Source organism: Mercenaria mercenaria, chromosome 9 (genome assembly GCF_021730395.1).
Source record: "Mercenaria mercenaria strain notata chromosome 9, MADL_Memer_1, whole genome shotgun sequence".
NCBI classification, from domain to species: domain Eukaryota; kingdom Metazoa; phylum Mollusca; class Bivalvia; order Venerida; family Veneridae; genus Mercenaria; species Mercenaria mercenaria.
In genome coordinates this window covers 58,407,491-58,424,776 of record NC_069369.1, presented here as the reverse complement: position 1 = coordinate 58,424,776, position 17,286 = coordinate 58,407,491, and the positions used below count along the sequence as shown (strand labels likewise).

General features: G+C 37.2%; 1 protein-coding gene across 1 annotated transcript; it reads right to left on the bottom strand.

Moving 5' to 3' along the window:
• Window positions 1–324: 324 nt before the first annotated feature.
• On the bottom strand, window positions 325–14,741 carry LOC123547218 (uncharacterized). The gene is made up of 7 exons (XM_045334143.2): window positions 14,592–14,741; window positions 12,932–13,013; window positions 8,756–8,856; window positions 4,807–5,070; window positions 3,869–3,940; window positions 1,535–1,681; window positions 325–895 (listed from the first exon to the last, which is right to left on the bottom strand). The coding sequence occupies exons 1-7, from the start codon at window positions 14,626–14,628 to the stop codon at window positions 798–800; spliced, it is 801 nt and encodes a 266-aa protein (XP_045190078.2). The 5' UTR covers window positions 14,629–14,741; the 3' UTR covers window positions 325–797.
• Window positions 14,742–17,286: the final 2,545 nt, after the last annotated feature.

Below are 17,286 nucleotides of genomic sequence, written 5' to 3'. Positions count from 1 at the left end.
GTTATGTCCGACTACAACAAAGACTGATAAACAAACAGACAGACGACTGATAAAACTAAATATGCATTTAAGCGACTAGTAAGCATTAAAGTTAGGAAAATACGAGTCGTTGCAGAGCGATTGAAATATGAAAAACTGGATAATTGTCTCCTTTCAAAAAGTCAACTTTCTGTGCACGTTGAGTGGTGGATTTTTATCATCATATACAACACACAGTTGATTTTACGATACAACAACATTTAGTTCTGTACAAATTTTGTCCCGGGGAATTTTAAAAATCTGTCAATACGAAAAGCATCTCCATGAAAATGAAAAACACCGTAAGAAATTTGTAATATTTTATTAGCTGATTCGTCAATTTTAGAACGTAATTAGCAATTCTTATTTACCTGCCCACAAATTACAAAATGTCATATAACAGTAAGACTGTTCAAGTTGACGTCGGTACTATTTTCTAATATAAGTAATATCTAAAATATAGTCAGCTTGGCTGCTAAAACTGTCTGCAACAAACATAAAAATTCTTGCATTTAAATTACTACAGTGCATGTGTCATTGGTATAGCTAAAATATAGAATTACTAATAGAGCACTAAACCTGAGACAGCAAAATAAATAGAATAAATTAGACTGGACAACTAAAACCTTCTACTACGTAAAACGCCATAGTCTTACTATGAAAATGTCCAAAACACAAAACTTTAGAATTTGTATCTTTCACAATCTAAAACTAATCTCGTCTTTACAACAAATGGTTTCCTACACCTATGAAATGTAGAAACGTAAGTAAGAAAAAGTTTACAGAAGTGATAGGAGAATTGCAAAAAGAGTTGTTCCTATAATCTGAGCTGTCACGGCTTTCGTAGCGTCGGCGGCATTTCTGTAATCCACAAATCCTGAAAAAAGACATAGTCTGTATTTAATACATATATCTTGGTGTAAAAGTTCTTTCAATCTTAACTTACATCTAATATAGAGAATAATGACATGAAATCTTGATTTTAGTAAATTGATTTTGTAATATGATAAAAGAAATCCTTTGAATAAGCTGTTGCTTATCAGTCTCCAAAAAGGAGACATGAAACTTAACTTTTGATGCATTTAATCAGGACAAAAGATAGTTTTGCAAAATTTCGTGACAGGATCTTCTGAAGATCAGCCGCTTACGTTTAACCCTTACCCTGCTAAATTTCTATAATGAACTTCTCCATCTTCCAATTTGGACAGTACCATTAACTGTTAAAAGGGGTGCTTACCAAAAAGATACTGACTGAATAGCGAACAGTGCAGATCATGGTCAGACTGCACGGATGTGCAGGCTGATCATGATCTACACTGGTCGCAAAGGCAGAACCAATCGTGTCCAGCATGGTAAGGGTTAAAAATAGAAGCTGTGAATAGGGACATAAGTCAGTATTATTTGAACTCCTTCAAGTACTAGAACTAGTTTTCTAAGTTAAGTTTAATAACTACAATTGCACCAATGATTCATCATTGGTTATGTCAAAAATTACATATTTTTTATATATACTTACTCGCAGCCCCTCCTTCACCTGATGACATCATGCCTGGTGACATAGCCACACTACTTCCTGCACCCTCGCCGCCTTCCCCAGCAGCACCTCCACTGCCCATACCTCCAAACATTCCTGGGAACATTCCTGCCATTCCAGGCATGAACACTGAAAGATACATTGAGTAACGATGGTTAGATAATTAAGTTGTCTGTTACACGAATAGAACAATACCATAACTTTATAATGTCAGTTATTGCTCTATTATATACCTGTATAAATTCTGTAAAACAAAATACGGCTTGTATTTCACACACAGATAACAACAGACAGAAAACAAATTTCGTATTGTACAGTATATTCTGTATTGTGCATGTTGCCGGATTACTTTCATATACATATTCTTGACCTGACACAGTTCTATAAACATCTCACACAACCCCACTCAGTTCTATTTTAACACTGATAGACCTTGAAGATTTCGTTTACAACACGTGGAGGTATATAATAAAAACGGTCATTACAACAGTAGCTAGATCTGTGATGTTGTATTCATCTCTCGTTGATTTTTTCAAGCCAGATCACACTGTGAGCTTGCGCGCCTCGTGCGATCTGACCTGGCAAAACGCTGGAGTCAGATCTAACAACTACCAGTAAATCTGTTATATGTAATTTCACACTTAGAACATTACTGTTTTAGCTTTTTTCAAAGCTTGCTTTAAACTGAAATAAGTTCTTCCTTATCTTCATGCATATGACGTGGACGCAAGGTCAAAACTCTCACCAATATTTCATTAATTATGCCCTCCTTTTAGTTAAAATTTTAGGTAAAAGTTTTGATTCACTTTTACTCTCTATTATTACTTGATGGACGCATCATTTGTCGAAAATTGAATTATACAGGGTATGCTTAAAAGTGATTTGATTTTTTTTTCAGTAAGTATTACGAGATGCAACGATGTGTGTACATAATAAACACAAAGGACCAACTGCACGTTCCAGTTGATACTTTAGGAACAGTGATAGAGAATAACAGAAAAACATTATTTCCGCCACGGATTGTTATAGACCTATTATTCAAAGTCAAAGAGTTTTTCCTCATCGTCTTCCACATCATATTACACAAGAGCTATAACTCTGTCGCCAGCTTTTCATGACTGAATAATGCCCATTTTACTTAGAATTTCAGTTGCACTTTCACTTTATCTCTGTTATCACTTCATATAGATTTGATGCAAACTTGGAAATATATAGGTGTTCCACATCATCACTCACATCTTATGACACAAGATCCGTAACTGTGGCAAAAATATTCCATGAATTAAGCCCTTTAGTTGTTATTTACTTATTACAATTTAAAATTCATCTAGTCGTGACTCCCCTGACCCCCTCACTTACACCCCTCCCCCACCCACGCATACAAACTTTTTAAGGAATTTTTTGTTTGAATTCATCTTGTCATTTTAGCAACTTCATCAATTCTCGGGATTGTTTAACATTACCATGATCGAGCTTTTGTTGTTTTTATACTAACTAAAATATCTTTGAATGCTTATTAACAACCCGTCAATAAATAGTCTTAATAGGAAACACAATTACAATGGAAAACATCCTATTTTAATGCCCACCTCCAGAGTTTTCTTTTACTTTCATGAGTATTTTGGTATTGTCTCTTAGTATGCCATCACCCCACAACCCCCACTCCCACCCCCCACTCCTCCCAAAAAAATAAATAAATAAAATAAAATAATTAATAAATAAAAGAAACAAAACAGTAGTGTCTTGTCCCTTCGAATTCAATTCCCTCCCCTAGCAAACACGTTACCCTACCCCCCAACCCACCCATTTTTTTTAGATTTAAAAAAAATTAAAAGAGTTTTTAAATTTTTGAAATCGTCTCTCAGAATCCCTTCACACACTCCCTCATCCCCACCAACATCTCTAAGTATCCCGTCCCCCACCCACGTCAAATTTCTTTTTTTAATTTGGTATAATATATTTTCATTTTCACATTTTTGTGTTTCTCGGTATTGTTTCTTACTCAACCAGCCTCCTCCCGCCAAACATCCACGCTTAAATATAACCCCCTTTCAGAATGTGCTCTTATTAAACGTTTTGTTGTGAGCTTCGTTGTCTACTGACAACCCTTGTTTGAGTTTTGAATTTTAACAAGTTAACATCATTCTTGTTTCAGGATAAACTGGATAAAACCCAAGATTATCTAGTATTAAAGAATTCTTATTACTAACGCTGTTGGTTTTTCAGAAGGATGTATAATATAAATGATAGTGTCTTATATTTAAAAAGCTTTGTTAAGAGAAATTTCGATCAAATAGTAGTGCATAATTTCCTCACTTCCTCCTTCTCCTTCCATCATATCTTCTAACATCTCCATAGGACCTTCACCTAGTTCCGGTCCCTCCATCTCTGCAATTAAAAGTCACATCATGCAAACATGTATGTTTATAGATAAGAGACACCTTTTGTTTTTTGTTGTTGTTGTTTTTTTGTGTTGTACTCTTGTTGTTTTGTTTGGTGAATATCCGCCATTAATGTTAATGAGAAACAAGAAAATATGCACAGTAGCAAGAAAATCTTGTCCGGATAATTCCTCTTACAATCTTCAAGGGATCTGGCTCAAACTTACTGAATATATATTTCTATGAATTGAACTTCCGCATATTGCCAGGACATATGTTTAGAGGATATGGTTGTTTTAAAGATTAGTTCGTTTTCCCGATAACTCAAGGTACCTGGCCCAAACAAATAAAGAAATATTAGTAACTTTAAGCGAATTTATTCATGTTGCCAGGGTATACAGGCACAGTGTCAAGGAAATGAGTCATGGTCCTTTGACTGATTACCTTTTAAAAATGTTTTGGCCATAAACAAGAAATTCCCATCATTTGCACTACTTTAAATGATATATTTGTTAGAAGCTGGAAATCAAATAAAACATGATATACTTCTACATGTTTGAACACATTTTCATAATTAGTGACGTTACAGATCTTTTTTAAAAATGTGCGTGTATTTAGTCATTCCCGTGTCCAGGATTTTTTTACACTACACAGTGAAGCATTATAAATCAAACGTTTAACCTTTAGCCTGCTGACTGGAAGTGATTCTGCCTTTGCGACCAGTGCAGACCAAGATCATGGTCTGCATTGTTCGCTATTCAGTCAGTAAATTTTCAGTGAACTTCCCTTGGAATAATAAATGGTATTGTCCAAATTGAATGATGGACCAGTCCATTTTAGAAATTTAGCAGGGTAAAGGTTAAATGCTTATACCCATTTCACCCATTTCTTCTCCCATCATTGGTCCCATCATTGGAGGCATCATCCCCATTGATGGAAACAGTCCAGACAGAAAACTTCCGGTACTTTGAGAACTTCCGGTACTTTGCCCACTTCCGGTACTTTGCCCACTTCCGCCCTGAAAAAATGTCATGGCAGGATGTGGTGGTGATTTCTTCATCACTGACGTCATCATCTTTGATTGTGCTGTCATAGATTTGGCCATACCGTCCATGCTTGACACGCAGTCGGATGGACCTGAAATAATATTATATGTACAAAATGACATCGTAAATTTTGAAAGAAAAAACAAAGAACTGACAATTATAAGTCAATAAATTTAGGTAGTTTGAAAAAGCAGAAAGCGGCATATGCCATAATTACCACCACATTAGCAAATAGCTATACATAGCATTACTGCCAATATTTGCCTTTTCAAGAGCATGTGTGAAATATAAACCGACATTCAACATCGAACCATACTCATCTTCATCGCAAGTCAGTCAAATCCACTGTTTTCATTCGGCAAACATACAAAGGCAAACTATTATAATTACAGGTGTGTTTCCAGTGTGTATGCAGTTAATTATGTCCCCCTTCGAAGAAGGAGGGGTATATTGTTTTGCAGATGTCGGTCGGTCGGTCGGTCTGTCGGTCGGTCGGAATGTAGACCAATCCGTTTCCGGATGATAACTCAAGAACGCTTGGGCCTAGGATCATGAAAGTTGATAGGGAGGTTGGTCATCACCAGCAGATGACCCCTATTGATTTTGAGGTCTGTATGCCAAAGGTCAAGGTCACAGTGACCCTGAATAGTAGAACGGTTTCCGGATGATAACTCAAGAACACTTGAGCCTAGGATCATGAAAGTTGATAGGGAGGTTGGTAATGACCAGCAGACGACCCCTATTGATTTTTAGGTCAGTATGTTAAAGGTCAAGGTCACAGTGACCCTGCACAGTAAAACGGTTTCCGGATGATAACTCAAAAACGCTTAGGCCTAGTGTCACGAAAGTTGATAGGGAGGTTAATCATCACTTGCAGATGACTCCTTCTGATTTTGAGGTCAGTATGTCAAAGGTCAAGGTCACAGTGACCCTGCACAGTAAAACGGTTTCCGGATGATAACTCAAAAACGCTTAGGCCTAGTGTCACGAAAGTTGATAGGGAGGTTAATCATCACTTGCAGATGACTCCTTTTGATTTTGAGGTCAGTATGTCAAAGGTCAAGGTCACAGTGACCAGGAACAGTAAAATGGTTTCCAGGCAATAACTCTAGAACACTTGGGCCTAGTGTCAGGAAAATTGATAGTTAGGTTGGCCATGACCAGCAGATGACCCCTAATGATTTTGAGGTCATTAGGTCAAAGGTCAAGGTCACATTGGCCAGGAACAGTTAAAACGGTTTCTGATCTTCTTATCCAAAACTATAGGGCCTAGGGCTTTGATATTTGGTATGTAGCAAAATCTAGTGGTCCTCTACCAAGATTGTTCAGATTATTTCCCTGGGGTCAAATATGGCCCCTGCCCGGGGGTCACATGGTTTATATAGACTTATATAGGAAAAAACTTTGAAAAACCTCTTGTCCAAAACCACAGGGCCTAGGGCTTTGATATTTTGTATATGACGTCATCTAGTGGTCCTCTACTAAGATTGTTCAAATTATTCCCCTAGGGTTAAATATGGCTCCGCCCTTGGGGTCACATGGTTTACGTAGACTTATATTGGAAAAAAGTTTGAAAATCTTCTTGTCCAAACCACAAAGACTATGGCTTTGATATTTTGTAATGTAGCATCATTTAGTGGTTCTCTACCAAGTTTGTTCAAATTATCCCTCTAGGGTCAAATATGGTCCCGCCCCAGTGGTTATATGGTTCAAATAGACTTATATAGGGAAAAACTTAGAACCTTCATGTCCATAAATTGCATCATTCAAATTTGGACCACATGTATTGTTTTGAGTGGCAAGATGAACCTTGACATGAGTTGACCTTGATCTTGACCTAGTGACCTACTTTCACATTTATGTAGCTACAGCCTTCAAATTTGGACCACATGCATAGGTTTGTGTACCGAAAAAAAACTTTGACCTTGTTATTGACCGAGTGACCTACTTTCACATTTTTGAAGGTACCGGCTTCAAATTTGGACCACATGCATAGTTTTGTGTTCCGAAATAAAATTTGACCTTGATTTTGACCTAGTGACCTACTTTCACATTTCTCAAGCTACAGCCTTCAAATTTGAACCACAAGCATAGTTTTGTGTACTGAAATGAACTTTGATCTTGAGACTGACCTAGTGACCTTCTTTCACATTTCTGAAGGTACAGGCTTCAAATTTTGACCACTTGCATAGTTTTGTGTTCCGAAATCAAATTTGACCTTGATTTTGACCTAGTGACCTACTTTCACATTTCTCAAGCTACAGCCTTCAAATTTGAACCACATGCATAGTTTTGTGTACCGGAATGAACTTTGATCTTGAGATTGACATAGTGACCTACTTTCACATTTCTGAAGTTACAGGCTTCAAATTTGGACTGCATGCATATTTTTGTGTTCTGAATTGAAATTTGACATTGATTTTTACCTGTAACCTATTTCTCAAGCTAAAGCCTTCAGATTTGAAGCACATGCATATTTCGGTAGACAGAAATGAACTTTGACCTTGAAATTGATCTAGTGACCTGCTTTCACATTTCTTAAGCCACAGCTTTCAAATTTGGACCACATACACTTGTTTTGTACCGAAATGAAATTTGACATTGATTTTGACCTTGAGCTGGTCTTGAAATTTGGAACATTCAAAAACGGCTCAGTGGATGGCGCCAAGATCACTCTGTAATCTCTTGTTAGGTTAATAGGTTAAAGGTCAAGGTCAGATTAAACCTGAATGGTAGAACTTTTGTTTACATTGAGCATATAATTTCTGTTCCTTGTGCAATTACTGAATGCATCAAGGGGGGCATTTCGTGTTCGACGAGCTCTTGTTATCTTAGTCTTTGTAATCAAACTATCAGCACGTTTCAAGTTTCAAAGTTTATGGGCATAAATATCGGCAAAACTTTGCCTTTACTATATACACGGAATAAAGCAAAGACAATAAACATACAAAACATACAAAGATCAAGAGAATATAGACAACGAAACATAAAATTGAGAAATCATGATAAACATTCAGATTGACGAAAAATTATATATTTATAACATATGATTACGAAACAGTAAAAGATTTCAGTCAACATGTTGTATGACTGTTTTGAAAACACTAGGTAACCGGGTATATGTTCGGCGCAGGATGCTACTAGTATGTTCGGCGCAGGATCGATACTTCAGAGAGGTTAGCATTCTCCTCATTTCGGTCTATAAAAACAAATAACCAGTAAAATCGCCTCACTAGCCTCGCGTAATAAAAGAAATTTCTAAAGCCGATTTAAAATCCTGAAAATATGTCAGTATTTTTATGGACTATATTTATCAATCTTTTCCAAATCATAATATCCAAATCGGTGTTTTATTGGAGATTATGTTACCTCCATTATCTAACCGGTATTCCTGGATTCTACACTGGTACATTCTTGTTCGCTGCAAGTAACTGCCAACTTCAATATGTATGTTTAGATGTTTGTATAATATGTGCATTTTAAACATTATCTCACCTTGCTAATTTCCATGAGAAACTTTTAAATAAAATCGCGGCCTTTTCCCACTATTTTGTGATAAATAAGTTATGGGTATGACAAACGTGTATATGGTCAGACTCTAACTCATGTCCCAACCAAACGATGATATTAGCAGTCATTTATAAATTACTTTCGTTTTCTAAATATTGGCTGATGATTTTGCGTCTGTCATTCCCTGTTAGATACAGTCGATTGATAAAATGAACGTGAAACTGCTTTGTTCAGATACACAGAAAGGTGTCCGCATGGTTACTTACGGTGCATTGCCCTCATAGCGTATCCGATTTCTGACATACCCGCTTGTCCTTTACAACTGTCAAACAGACGACTTAAGCATTCGATTCTTTGAGTGTACTCACTGAAAATAAAAGTGCACTTTTTACTTTTTAAAACCCACGAAAATACTGGTGTTCTTAAAAAAAATTCACTTGTGTATTCAATAACCATCGAAAATAATGGTGCATGTTTCTTGGTCTAGGCCACTGGCACCGGCCACTGGCACCAGACCAGAAAGAAAGAAAAAACACTGTTAATGTTAAACCCTACCCTTAAGAATACAAATTGAACCACGACGGTTTATGAACGATAAATGTACAAACCCGTTTCAATCACGCCTTCTCACCTTAAACGCGCAATTCGGTGAATGGGTACTATGCATATTCATGATATTGAATAAGTGGTAATTTATCTTCCATCTCGAATATTTTATGGTTTCGTGAACGTTACAGAAAATGCGTGGATGAAACTTCCCTGTGTAAGGGAGGCGAAAGCGCCGAGTGTAGGTACTTAACTATTCCCTATACTCTGTCACTGCAGAATGAAACTTCGAACCTCACGCGTTTATATGTATTCTGTACACGCGTATATGTAAGTGCACATCCATATAAGCGTATATCTTCATATTTATATATATGTGTGCATGCACACTTCTATACATGCTCGAATATATTTTGCATTGTGTGCACAAGTAAGGTAGTGGAACACAATACAAATGGAGTCAGTCTGGAGTTTAAGGAAATTCATTTTTATCACAAAGAAGACGGTAATTGTATCAAAAATTACTAACAAGAACTAGCCCGGAGGAAGTCGCAAGTGACACTGAATTACCTGCATGAATTGTAACTGTGCTACCAGGACGGAGAACGTCGCAAGTGATTATGTCTTACCTGCATGAACTGTAACTGAATAACTAGGGCAGAGGACGTCGCAAGTGATTATGTCTTACCTGCATGAACTGTAACTGTATAACTAGGGCAGAGGACGTCGCAAGTGACTCTGTATTACCTGTATGAACTTTACTGTACGACAAGTATTGAGGACCTTGCAGGTGACGTTGTCTCATCTGTATGAACTGTAACTGTGCAACCAGGACGGAGGTCGTCGCAGATAACTCTGTCTCATCTACATGAACTGTAACTGTACAACCAGACCGGAGGACGTCGCAAGTGACTGTGTATTGCCTTCTAAACTGAAACTGTAAAGCCAGACTGGAGGACGTCGCAAATGACTTTGTATTTCCTGCATGAACTGTAACTGTACAGCCAAGCTGGAGGGTGTCGCAACTAGCTCTGCATTACCTACATGAAGTTTTACTGCACAATGAGGATGGAAAAGACGGAGCACGTCGCAAGTGACTCTATATCACCTTCATGAACTGTAACTGCACACTCAGGACGGAGGCGACAGAGAACGTCGCAAGTGACTCTGTATTACCATCATGAACGGTAACTGCTCAGCATGGCTGGAGGACGTCGCAAGTGACTCTGTATTACCTGCATAAACTGTAACTGTACAGTCAGGCCGAAGGGCGTCGCAAGTGACTTTAAACTACTTTCATGAACTGTAATTGCACAACCAGGACTGACGAAACGGAGAACGTCGCAAGTGACTCTGTATTACTGTCATGAACGATAACTGCTCAGTCAGGCCGCGGGACGTCGCAAGTGACTGAACGTATTACCTGCATGAAGTGTAACTGTACAGTCAGGGTGGAGGACGTCGCAAGTGACTCTGTATCACCTGCATGAACTGTAATTGCACATCCAGGACGGAGGAGACGAAGGACGTCGCAAGTGACTTTATATTACTTTCATTATCTGTAACTGCACAACCAGGACGGAGGACGTCGCAAGTGACTCTGTATTACCTGCATGATCTGTAAATGTACAGTCAGGCCGGCGGCGTCGCAAGTGACTCTGTATTACCTGCATAAAGTGTAACTGCCCAACCAGGACGGAGGACGTCGCAAGTGACTCTGTATTACCTGCATAAAGTGTAACTGCACAACCAGGACGGAGGACGTCGCAAGTGACTCTGTATTACCTGCATAAACTGTAACTGCACAACCAGGACGGAAGGCGTCGCAAGTGACTCTATATTACCTGCATAAACTGTACCTGTATGGCCAGGACGGAAGGCGTCGTCGCAAGTGACTCTGTATTACCTGCATACACTGTAACTGTATGGCTAGGACGGAGGACGTCGCAAGTGACTCTGTATAACCTGCATGAACTGTAACTGAATGGCTAGGACGGAGGACGTCGCAAGTAACTCTTTATAACCTGCATAAACTGTAACTGTACGGCCAGGCCGGAGGACGTTGCAAGTGACTCTGTATTACCTGCATAAACTGTAACTGTACGGCCAGGACGGAGGACGTCGCAAGTGACTCTGTATAACCTGCATAAACTGTAACTGTACGACCAGGCCGGAGGACGTCGCAAGTGACTCTGTATAACCTGCATAAACTGTAACTGTATGACCAGGCCGGAGGACGTCGCAAGTGACTCTGTATTACCTGCATAAACTGTAACTGTATGGCCTGGCCGGAGGACGTCGCAAGTGACTCTGTATTAGCTGCATAAACTGTAACTGTATGAGTCGCAAGTGACTCTGTATAACCTGCATAAACTGTAACTGTATGACCAGGACGGAGGACGTCGCAAGTGACTCTGTATAACCTGCATAAACTGTAACTGTATGGCCAGGACTGAGGACGTTGCAAGTGACTCTGTGTTAACTGTATGATCTGTAACTGTGCAACATAGACGGAGGACATCGCAAGGAAGGTTTGGTCGAGTACCTTAGCACTCAAGTATTATTAGTGAAACTAAGGGTGTAACGCTATATCGCAATTCACTGTATCGCGATACCTTAGTCTGGCGATTGGCATATCGTATCATAAACCTGTTTCACGATACAGAAACGATACAGTGAAAGGTAGAAACACTGAATGGAAACTTTTATCAAAATCAGTGTTAAAGATATTAACTAAACAAATGTATCATTTATAAAAGTTTCTTTAACTTTTAAAACAAAATTTCAAGTACTTTCCAAGTGTAGAAACTTTTTTTCTTTTTAATTTTGTCACATGAATGCTCAATGTATATAGCGATGTGTACCGTATCTTTGCACCTGTATCACGATATGTATTGTATCGCGAGATTAGCGTATCGTTACAGCCCTAAGTGAAAGCACCATTTTTTCCAGTACCCACCAGTACTTAGTACTCATGAAAAATGTTAGTACCTGTACTCATGAGTACTGAATCATTTTTCCAAAATACTCAGTAATCATAAGTTTTTTGAAGTTTTAATGAATATGTTCTTCTTTTGGAAAAGTACTTAAATTTTGAAACACATTGCATTTGTTTTTGTTTTGTTTTTTTATAAAGCGTCCGTTTCATGTTAAACACGTTCAGAGTTCATATTGAAATATGTCAAAGTAACCACAGAAATACTGATTTTTTCACGTTCACGATGGTTTTGTTGGTAATGTGAAGGAACTGTGCAAATTCTATGGGTTTTCAAAGAATTCATGTGATCAAATAGTCAGCTCACTACCACCTAAATAATCGGGATCTTAGTCTAATGTACAACAGCTAACCTTTAAAAGCTGCCATGGATTCAATGAAAAAAAAAGTTATTATCAAGAACCTTGACACTCGAAACTTGCAAGTGTATGACAAAATTCCTGTTCTCAATTTGACCAAGGTGGACACAATCCACCCTTTGACTTTGTTAAATAGTAACTTAAGAATTAAAACAAAAATCAACAGAAATTTAAAAAGTAACAATTTTTGTAATGCTAAATGGATGGAGTGAAAATCTAAATAAAATATATAAGTGAAAAAAAGCTGTCAAACTGCCCAGGTGTGCTGATTAGAAATCTCCAGAAGAAACTACTATCTTTTACGTGTAAAACGTGTAGAACTGACAGGTAAAGAAGTATACATTTTAACGATTCGATTGTTATAAAATCACTACTAAACTTCAGTCTTTTCTGTGATACTTACAAAATACTTATGAGTGATGGGAGTAATGCTCGAGTATTTAGCAACATTAGTTCATGTATTCAGAACGCCCATGGGTTATACTCGAGTACTGACACCCAGTACTCGACCCAACATGAATTCACAAGTGACTCCATCTTACCTGCATGCAGTAAAACTGAAGAGCGAGTCAGAGCCTTTCTTGCACTCAGCGATGTCACATTGTCCATGTACCAAACTAACACCTGAAATTATAATTATATACGACATGAAATTATCGCATGGATAAATATACATTGTACACCTTCATTTAGGCTCCTGGTCTTGGGTTCGTAACTTGAAAAAGCGGATTTTGTCTAGTTGTTTTTAAACGATCTGAACATGATAAACTTGAATCGTGGTCAGAATTTCATGACATTATTTTCTTGAAGTTTGCCGAAACGTCTTTTTACGTTTTTCGTATTTTTGTTATTACGTTACGTCATTGTATATTATTTCAAAATGTAACTGCCTGAAGATATGTACAATTGATAACTCTTGCAGTGAAAAATTAAAATTATTGAAAAAAAATCAGAAGTCTACTGTTGTTTTTCCTTGGAAATTGAACTTTTATATATATCTGGTGTGTATATATATATTACGGGGATTTATGGCCCTGTTGAACTCATATAACAAATACGAAAGGCAAGAAAAATAATAACACGGACGTACAGTGAAAGATACACGTAACATTTCCCAATACATTGAGTCGTCCAGCCCAATAGCAACAACGAAACAAATAATATAACTCAAGTTCACAGTACGAATTAGTCTTTAATAATACTCCGTTTCAAACATATGTGCCCGGCAGTTACGCAGTGCTTATGGGAGATAATTGTGCAACTAAAGGGGTGCGATCATTAAAGTTTCATAAGACTCTTAAATGTATGCTAAAAATATATCATGCTGCCAACAAGAGACTACGCATAATTGAATAGTTAGAAAACTGCTACTTTCAATATTACACATGAAATTATGATGTCAATACCACGAAGGGAGATAATCAAAACAGCGTATTTTATAGTACTTTCTATTATGTTAATCATAATAGTCAAACCTATGACAATTACATGAGAAAACAATGATTAAATATGAGATTTAACAAGAAAATGATATGTTAATGTTCCCAACAAAAAATGTGGCAACCACAATTTTATCAAAGGCATCATGACCCTTTAAACAACAAAAGAACGATAAAAAAAAAACAATCTCTTTGTTGCATTTTCATTTTAACATATAAAAGAACGATAAAAAAAAACAATCTCTTTGTTGCATTTTCATTTTAACATATAAAATGATTAATGGGACAATAGGTTTTAAAAAGTTATTTGCTACATTGAAATTAATAATTAAAAATCTTAAAGGATGTTTATTCTAATGCCTTTGAAAATCTACTTCTTTCATCTTTTAACACTGTGAAAAAAAGAGTTAATATACGGGAGTGTACGGGATTTCGTATATTACCCATATACGGGAAGAAATACGGGAAAACTTAAATAAGGGCGTGTACGGTGCTCGTATATTTGAAAGTCCGTATACTAATAAAATACGCATTTCCGTATTCTATCAAATACGGAATTCCAGATATACGATACCCCGTATATTATTCAAAATATGGGAATTTTTAAAAGGGTTATTCTAATCGTATATTTCCCGTATATGTCTGGCATACGGGAATAAATTTCGGAAATACGGGATAAATACAGTATAACCTCATACCAAGGGCGTCACAAAAATATGACGTAGTGTTGGAATATGAAATAATATATAATAACTCTACTTACACAGAAGCAAGCATATTCCTAAAAGTAACGATTCCATCTTTAAATTTAAGGGGTATGCGTCTTTGGTGAAAATTACATCCGCGAAACAGTTCAAAGTGTTTACGAAATAATTTAATGGATCCTTGTCTGGCTAATTATTGTTGTCAGGTGAGTATTGTAATCATTTGGGCGGCCCTGACACGTACCTCAAAGAAAACATGGACAAACTATCCAAGATGTTATAATATCTTAATATAAATATGATCTTATTTTCATGTAAAAAGGCACAGGACGTTTGTATGTTTCATTCTGTTAATGCTCTTTCTCTGAGAAATGAAAAAAATATATGCGTTTTTATATATATATAAACCGAAAGTTCCTCACAAAGAATATACAGACTTTCGGGCCTCTTTTAATAAATTCAAATAAGTGATATCGATTACATTCGATCAACAATTGACTATATTGTGTATTGATGACAGTTGATCGATAGAGGAAATGTTTACGTCATGATGGACGGAGGATCTGTCCTTTCTAGCCTAAAATACTACTTACCTGCCTCAGGCACAGCACGATCAATGATCGTCTCGTGTTTTTATTTTATACAATGCATTTAAAAAAAAAAAAGAGTATTTATACATGACCGTCAATACAGTACAGTTTTCATTTGTGTCCGATAACCTTATTGGGCAACAGCACGGTAACAGACTGCTATATATATAGTTTACACCGTACACCAAAATGAGGGATCAAGATTTTGAAACCAGAAAATAATATATTAATAATTCTTTCTGATTAGAGTACCTTGAGTGCGTGTTTTACACATCGAACGCTAAACCAGGAAATCCTCTGGCATCTGAAATAGACTGAACCAGACCGAACGAAATAAAAACTACTTTCGTGTATACATAGAATACACTTTTATATATATTCGGTTTGTCATACTAGAAAACTTGTGAATGAAATATGCCATTATTTTGGAAGTGTATTAAACATCGGTCGAATAACGTGTGTTTTGTATGGGTCCTTCATTTGGTGTAAGAAATACTTTTTTATTTAATCTGCTTGATTTGAATGGTTCCAAGTTTTATTATAAATGAGCCGCACCATGAGAAAACCAACATAGCACATTTGCGACCAGCATGGATCCAGACCGGCCTGCGCATCCACGCAGTCTGGTCAGGATCCAAGCTGTTCCCTATCAAAGCCTATTGCAGTTATAGAAACCGTTAGCGAACAGCATGGATCCTGACCAGACTGCGCGGATGCATAGGCTTGTCTGGATCCATGCTAGTCGCAAATGCGCTATGTTGGTTTTCTTATGGTGCGATTCAAATAGCATTATGGTACTTTCATCGTACTTTTTATGGTAATTTTCAAACTAACTGCTTTGTCATCTTAAAATCATATGGCACCCGTGACAGAATATCCGACCTTCTGTAAGTCAGCTAAATTTCGTTCTAAAATTCTACACCCTGTGCAAAATTTCGAACCCGCAGCGTTGAGAGACAGGTGATTTGAAGTCAGAGACATTTATCACTCGGCCACTGAGGCGCCCTTCGGATTATAACTAAAATCTGTAAACAGATCCTATGGAAGCATAGAATGCCACGAAGCAGAATAACAGCAGACTCTGTTCATGAGAGGTAATAAAATGTGCAACACCTCTCACGCCCCCTAGCACCGGCTCAAGCGGAACTCTATAACGCACCTATTGAATGGACTTCATGGTCCCAAAGGACCAGAAAATATAACAACACAAATTTATTTGTATACAAGTTCTTAGAATCATTGTGATCTTACTAAAGTTCTTACAAAGATAGGTGAGAACATGAACTGGTCAACCAGTATTATATTTAGAAGTATTTGACTGTATTTGACGACGTTTGTAGCTGTGTCATTGCGAGAGAACGAATTTACGAAATGGCAGAAAAAAAGCCACCGTAGAAAGATTTTATAGTGATTCTGATATATTATTATGTATAGCAAGTGCATTTATCTTTTCATCAAAACTGATATTGTTAAGTACTATTCGGTTTCCTGTGCTTGTTATTACTTTTGAGCCGCACCATGAGAAAACCAACATAGTGCATCCCCGCAGCCTGGTCAGGATTCATGCTGTTCGCCAACGGTTTCTCTAATTGCAAAAGGCTTTGAAAGCGAACAGCATGGATCCTGACCAACCTGCGCAGATGCAGGCTGGTCTGGATCCGTGCTGTCGCAAATGCACTATGTTGGTTTTCTCATGGTGCGGCTCATTTATATCCATAATTTGGTCTTTTATTTCGATTTTAACTAAACCAAAACATATTATTAGAATAATTTTTTGTCAATTTTCATGTGTAAAATTGTGTTCTCCATTTTTTTTATCACGATGTCCTCATAGGCCTAAGACCGTCACAAAACAGCTTGTAATGAGAAATATGTTCGGTTAACCTGAACGATCCCGAAAGAAAACTAATGATATTGTACAAAATTTACCAACTAGAGTATAAATTGTACAGTCCATAAATAAACAAACGTGTTTGTTAACATGGACGGATCCAAACGGAAGGGTAAGAAGCATTATATAGAAATATTCCGATGGCAAAATACAGTCCGTGTCTGATAACTTCGGAGTGACTATTTGGACGAGTCCAAGTCAGGAGGGTAATTAATAATTATCATTATCTAAGTACACACTTTTATATTATACTACAATATGGAACGTTTACTT

Bases quoted from the DNA above. Each gene is read 5' to 3' on its own strand.
- LOC123547218 (XM_045334143.2), bottom strand. From the start codon at position 14,628: ATGGAATCGTTACTTTTAGGAATATGCTTGCTTCTGT. The intron at 3,941-4,806 runs GTATAAGCATTT...TTTTAATTGCAG, and splicing joins AGAAGAAATGGGTGAAATGG to AGATGGAGGGACCGGAACTA. The intron at 1,682-3,868 runs GTGAGGAAATTA...TGTATCTTTCAG, and splicing joins GATGGAAGGAGAAGGAGGAA to TGTTCATGCCTGGAATGGCA.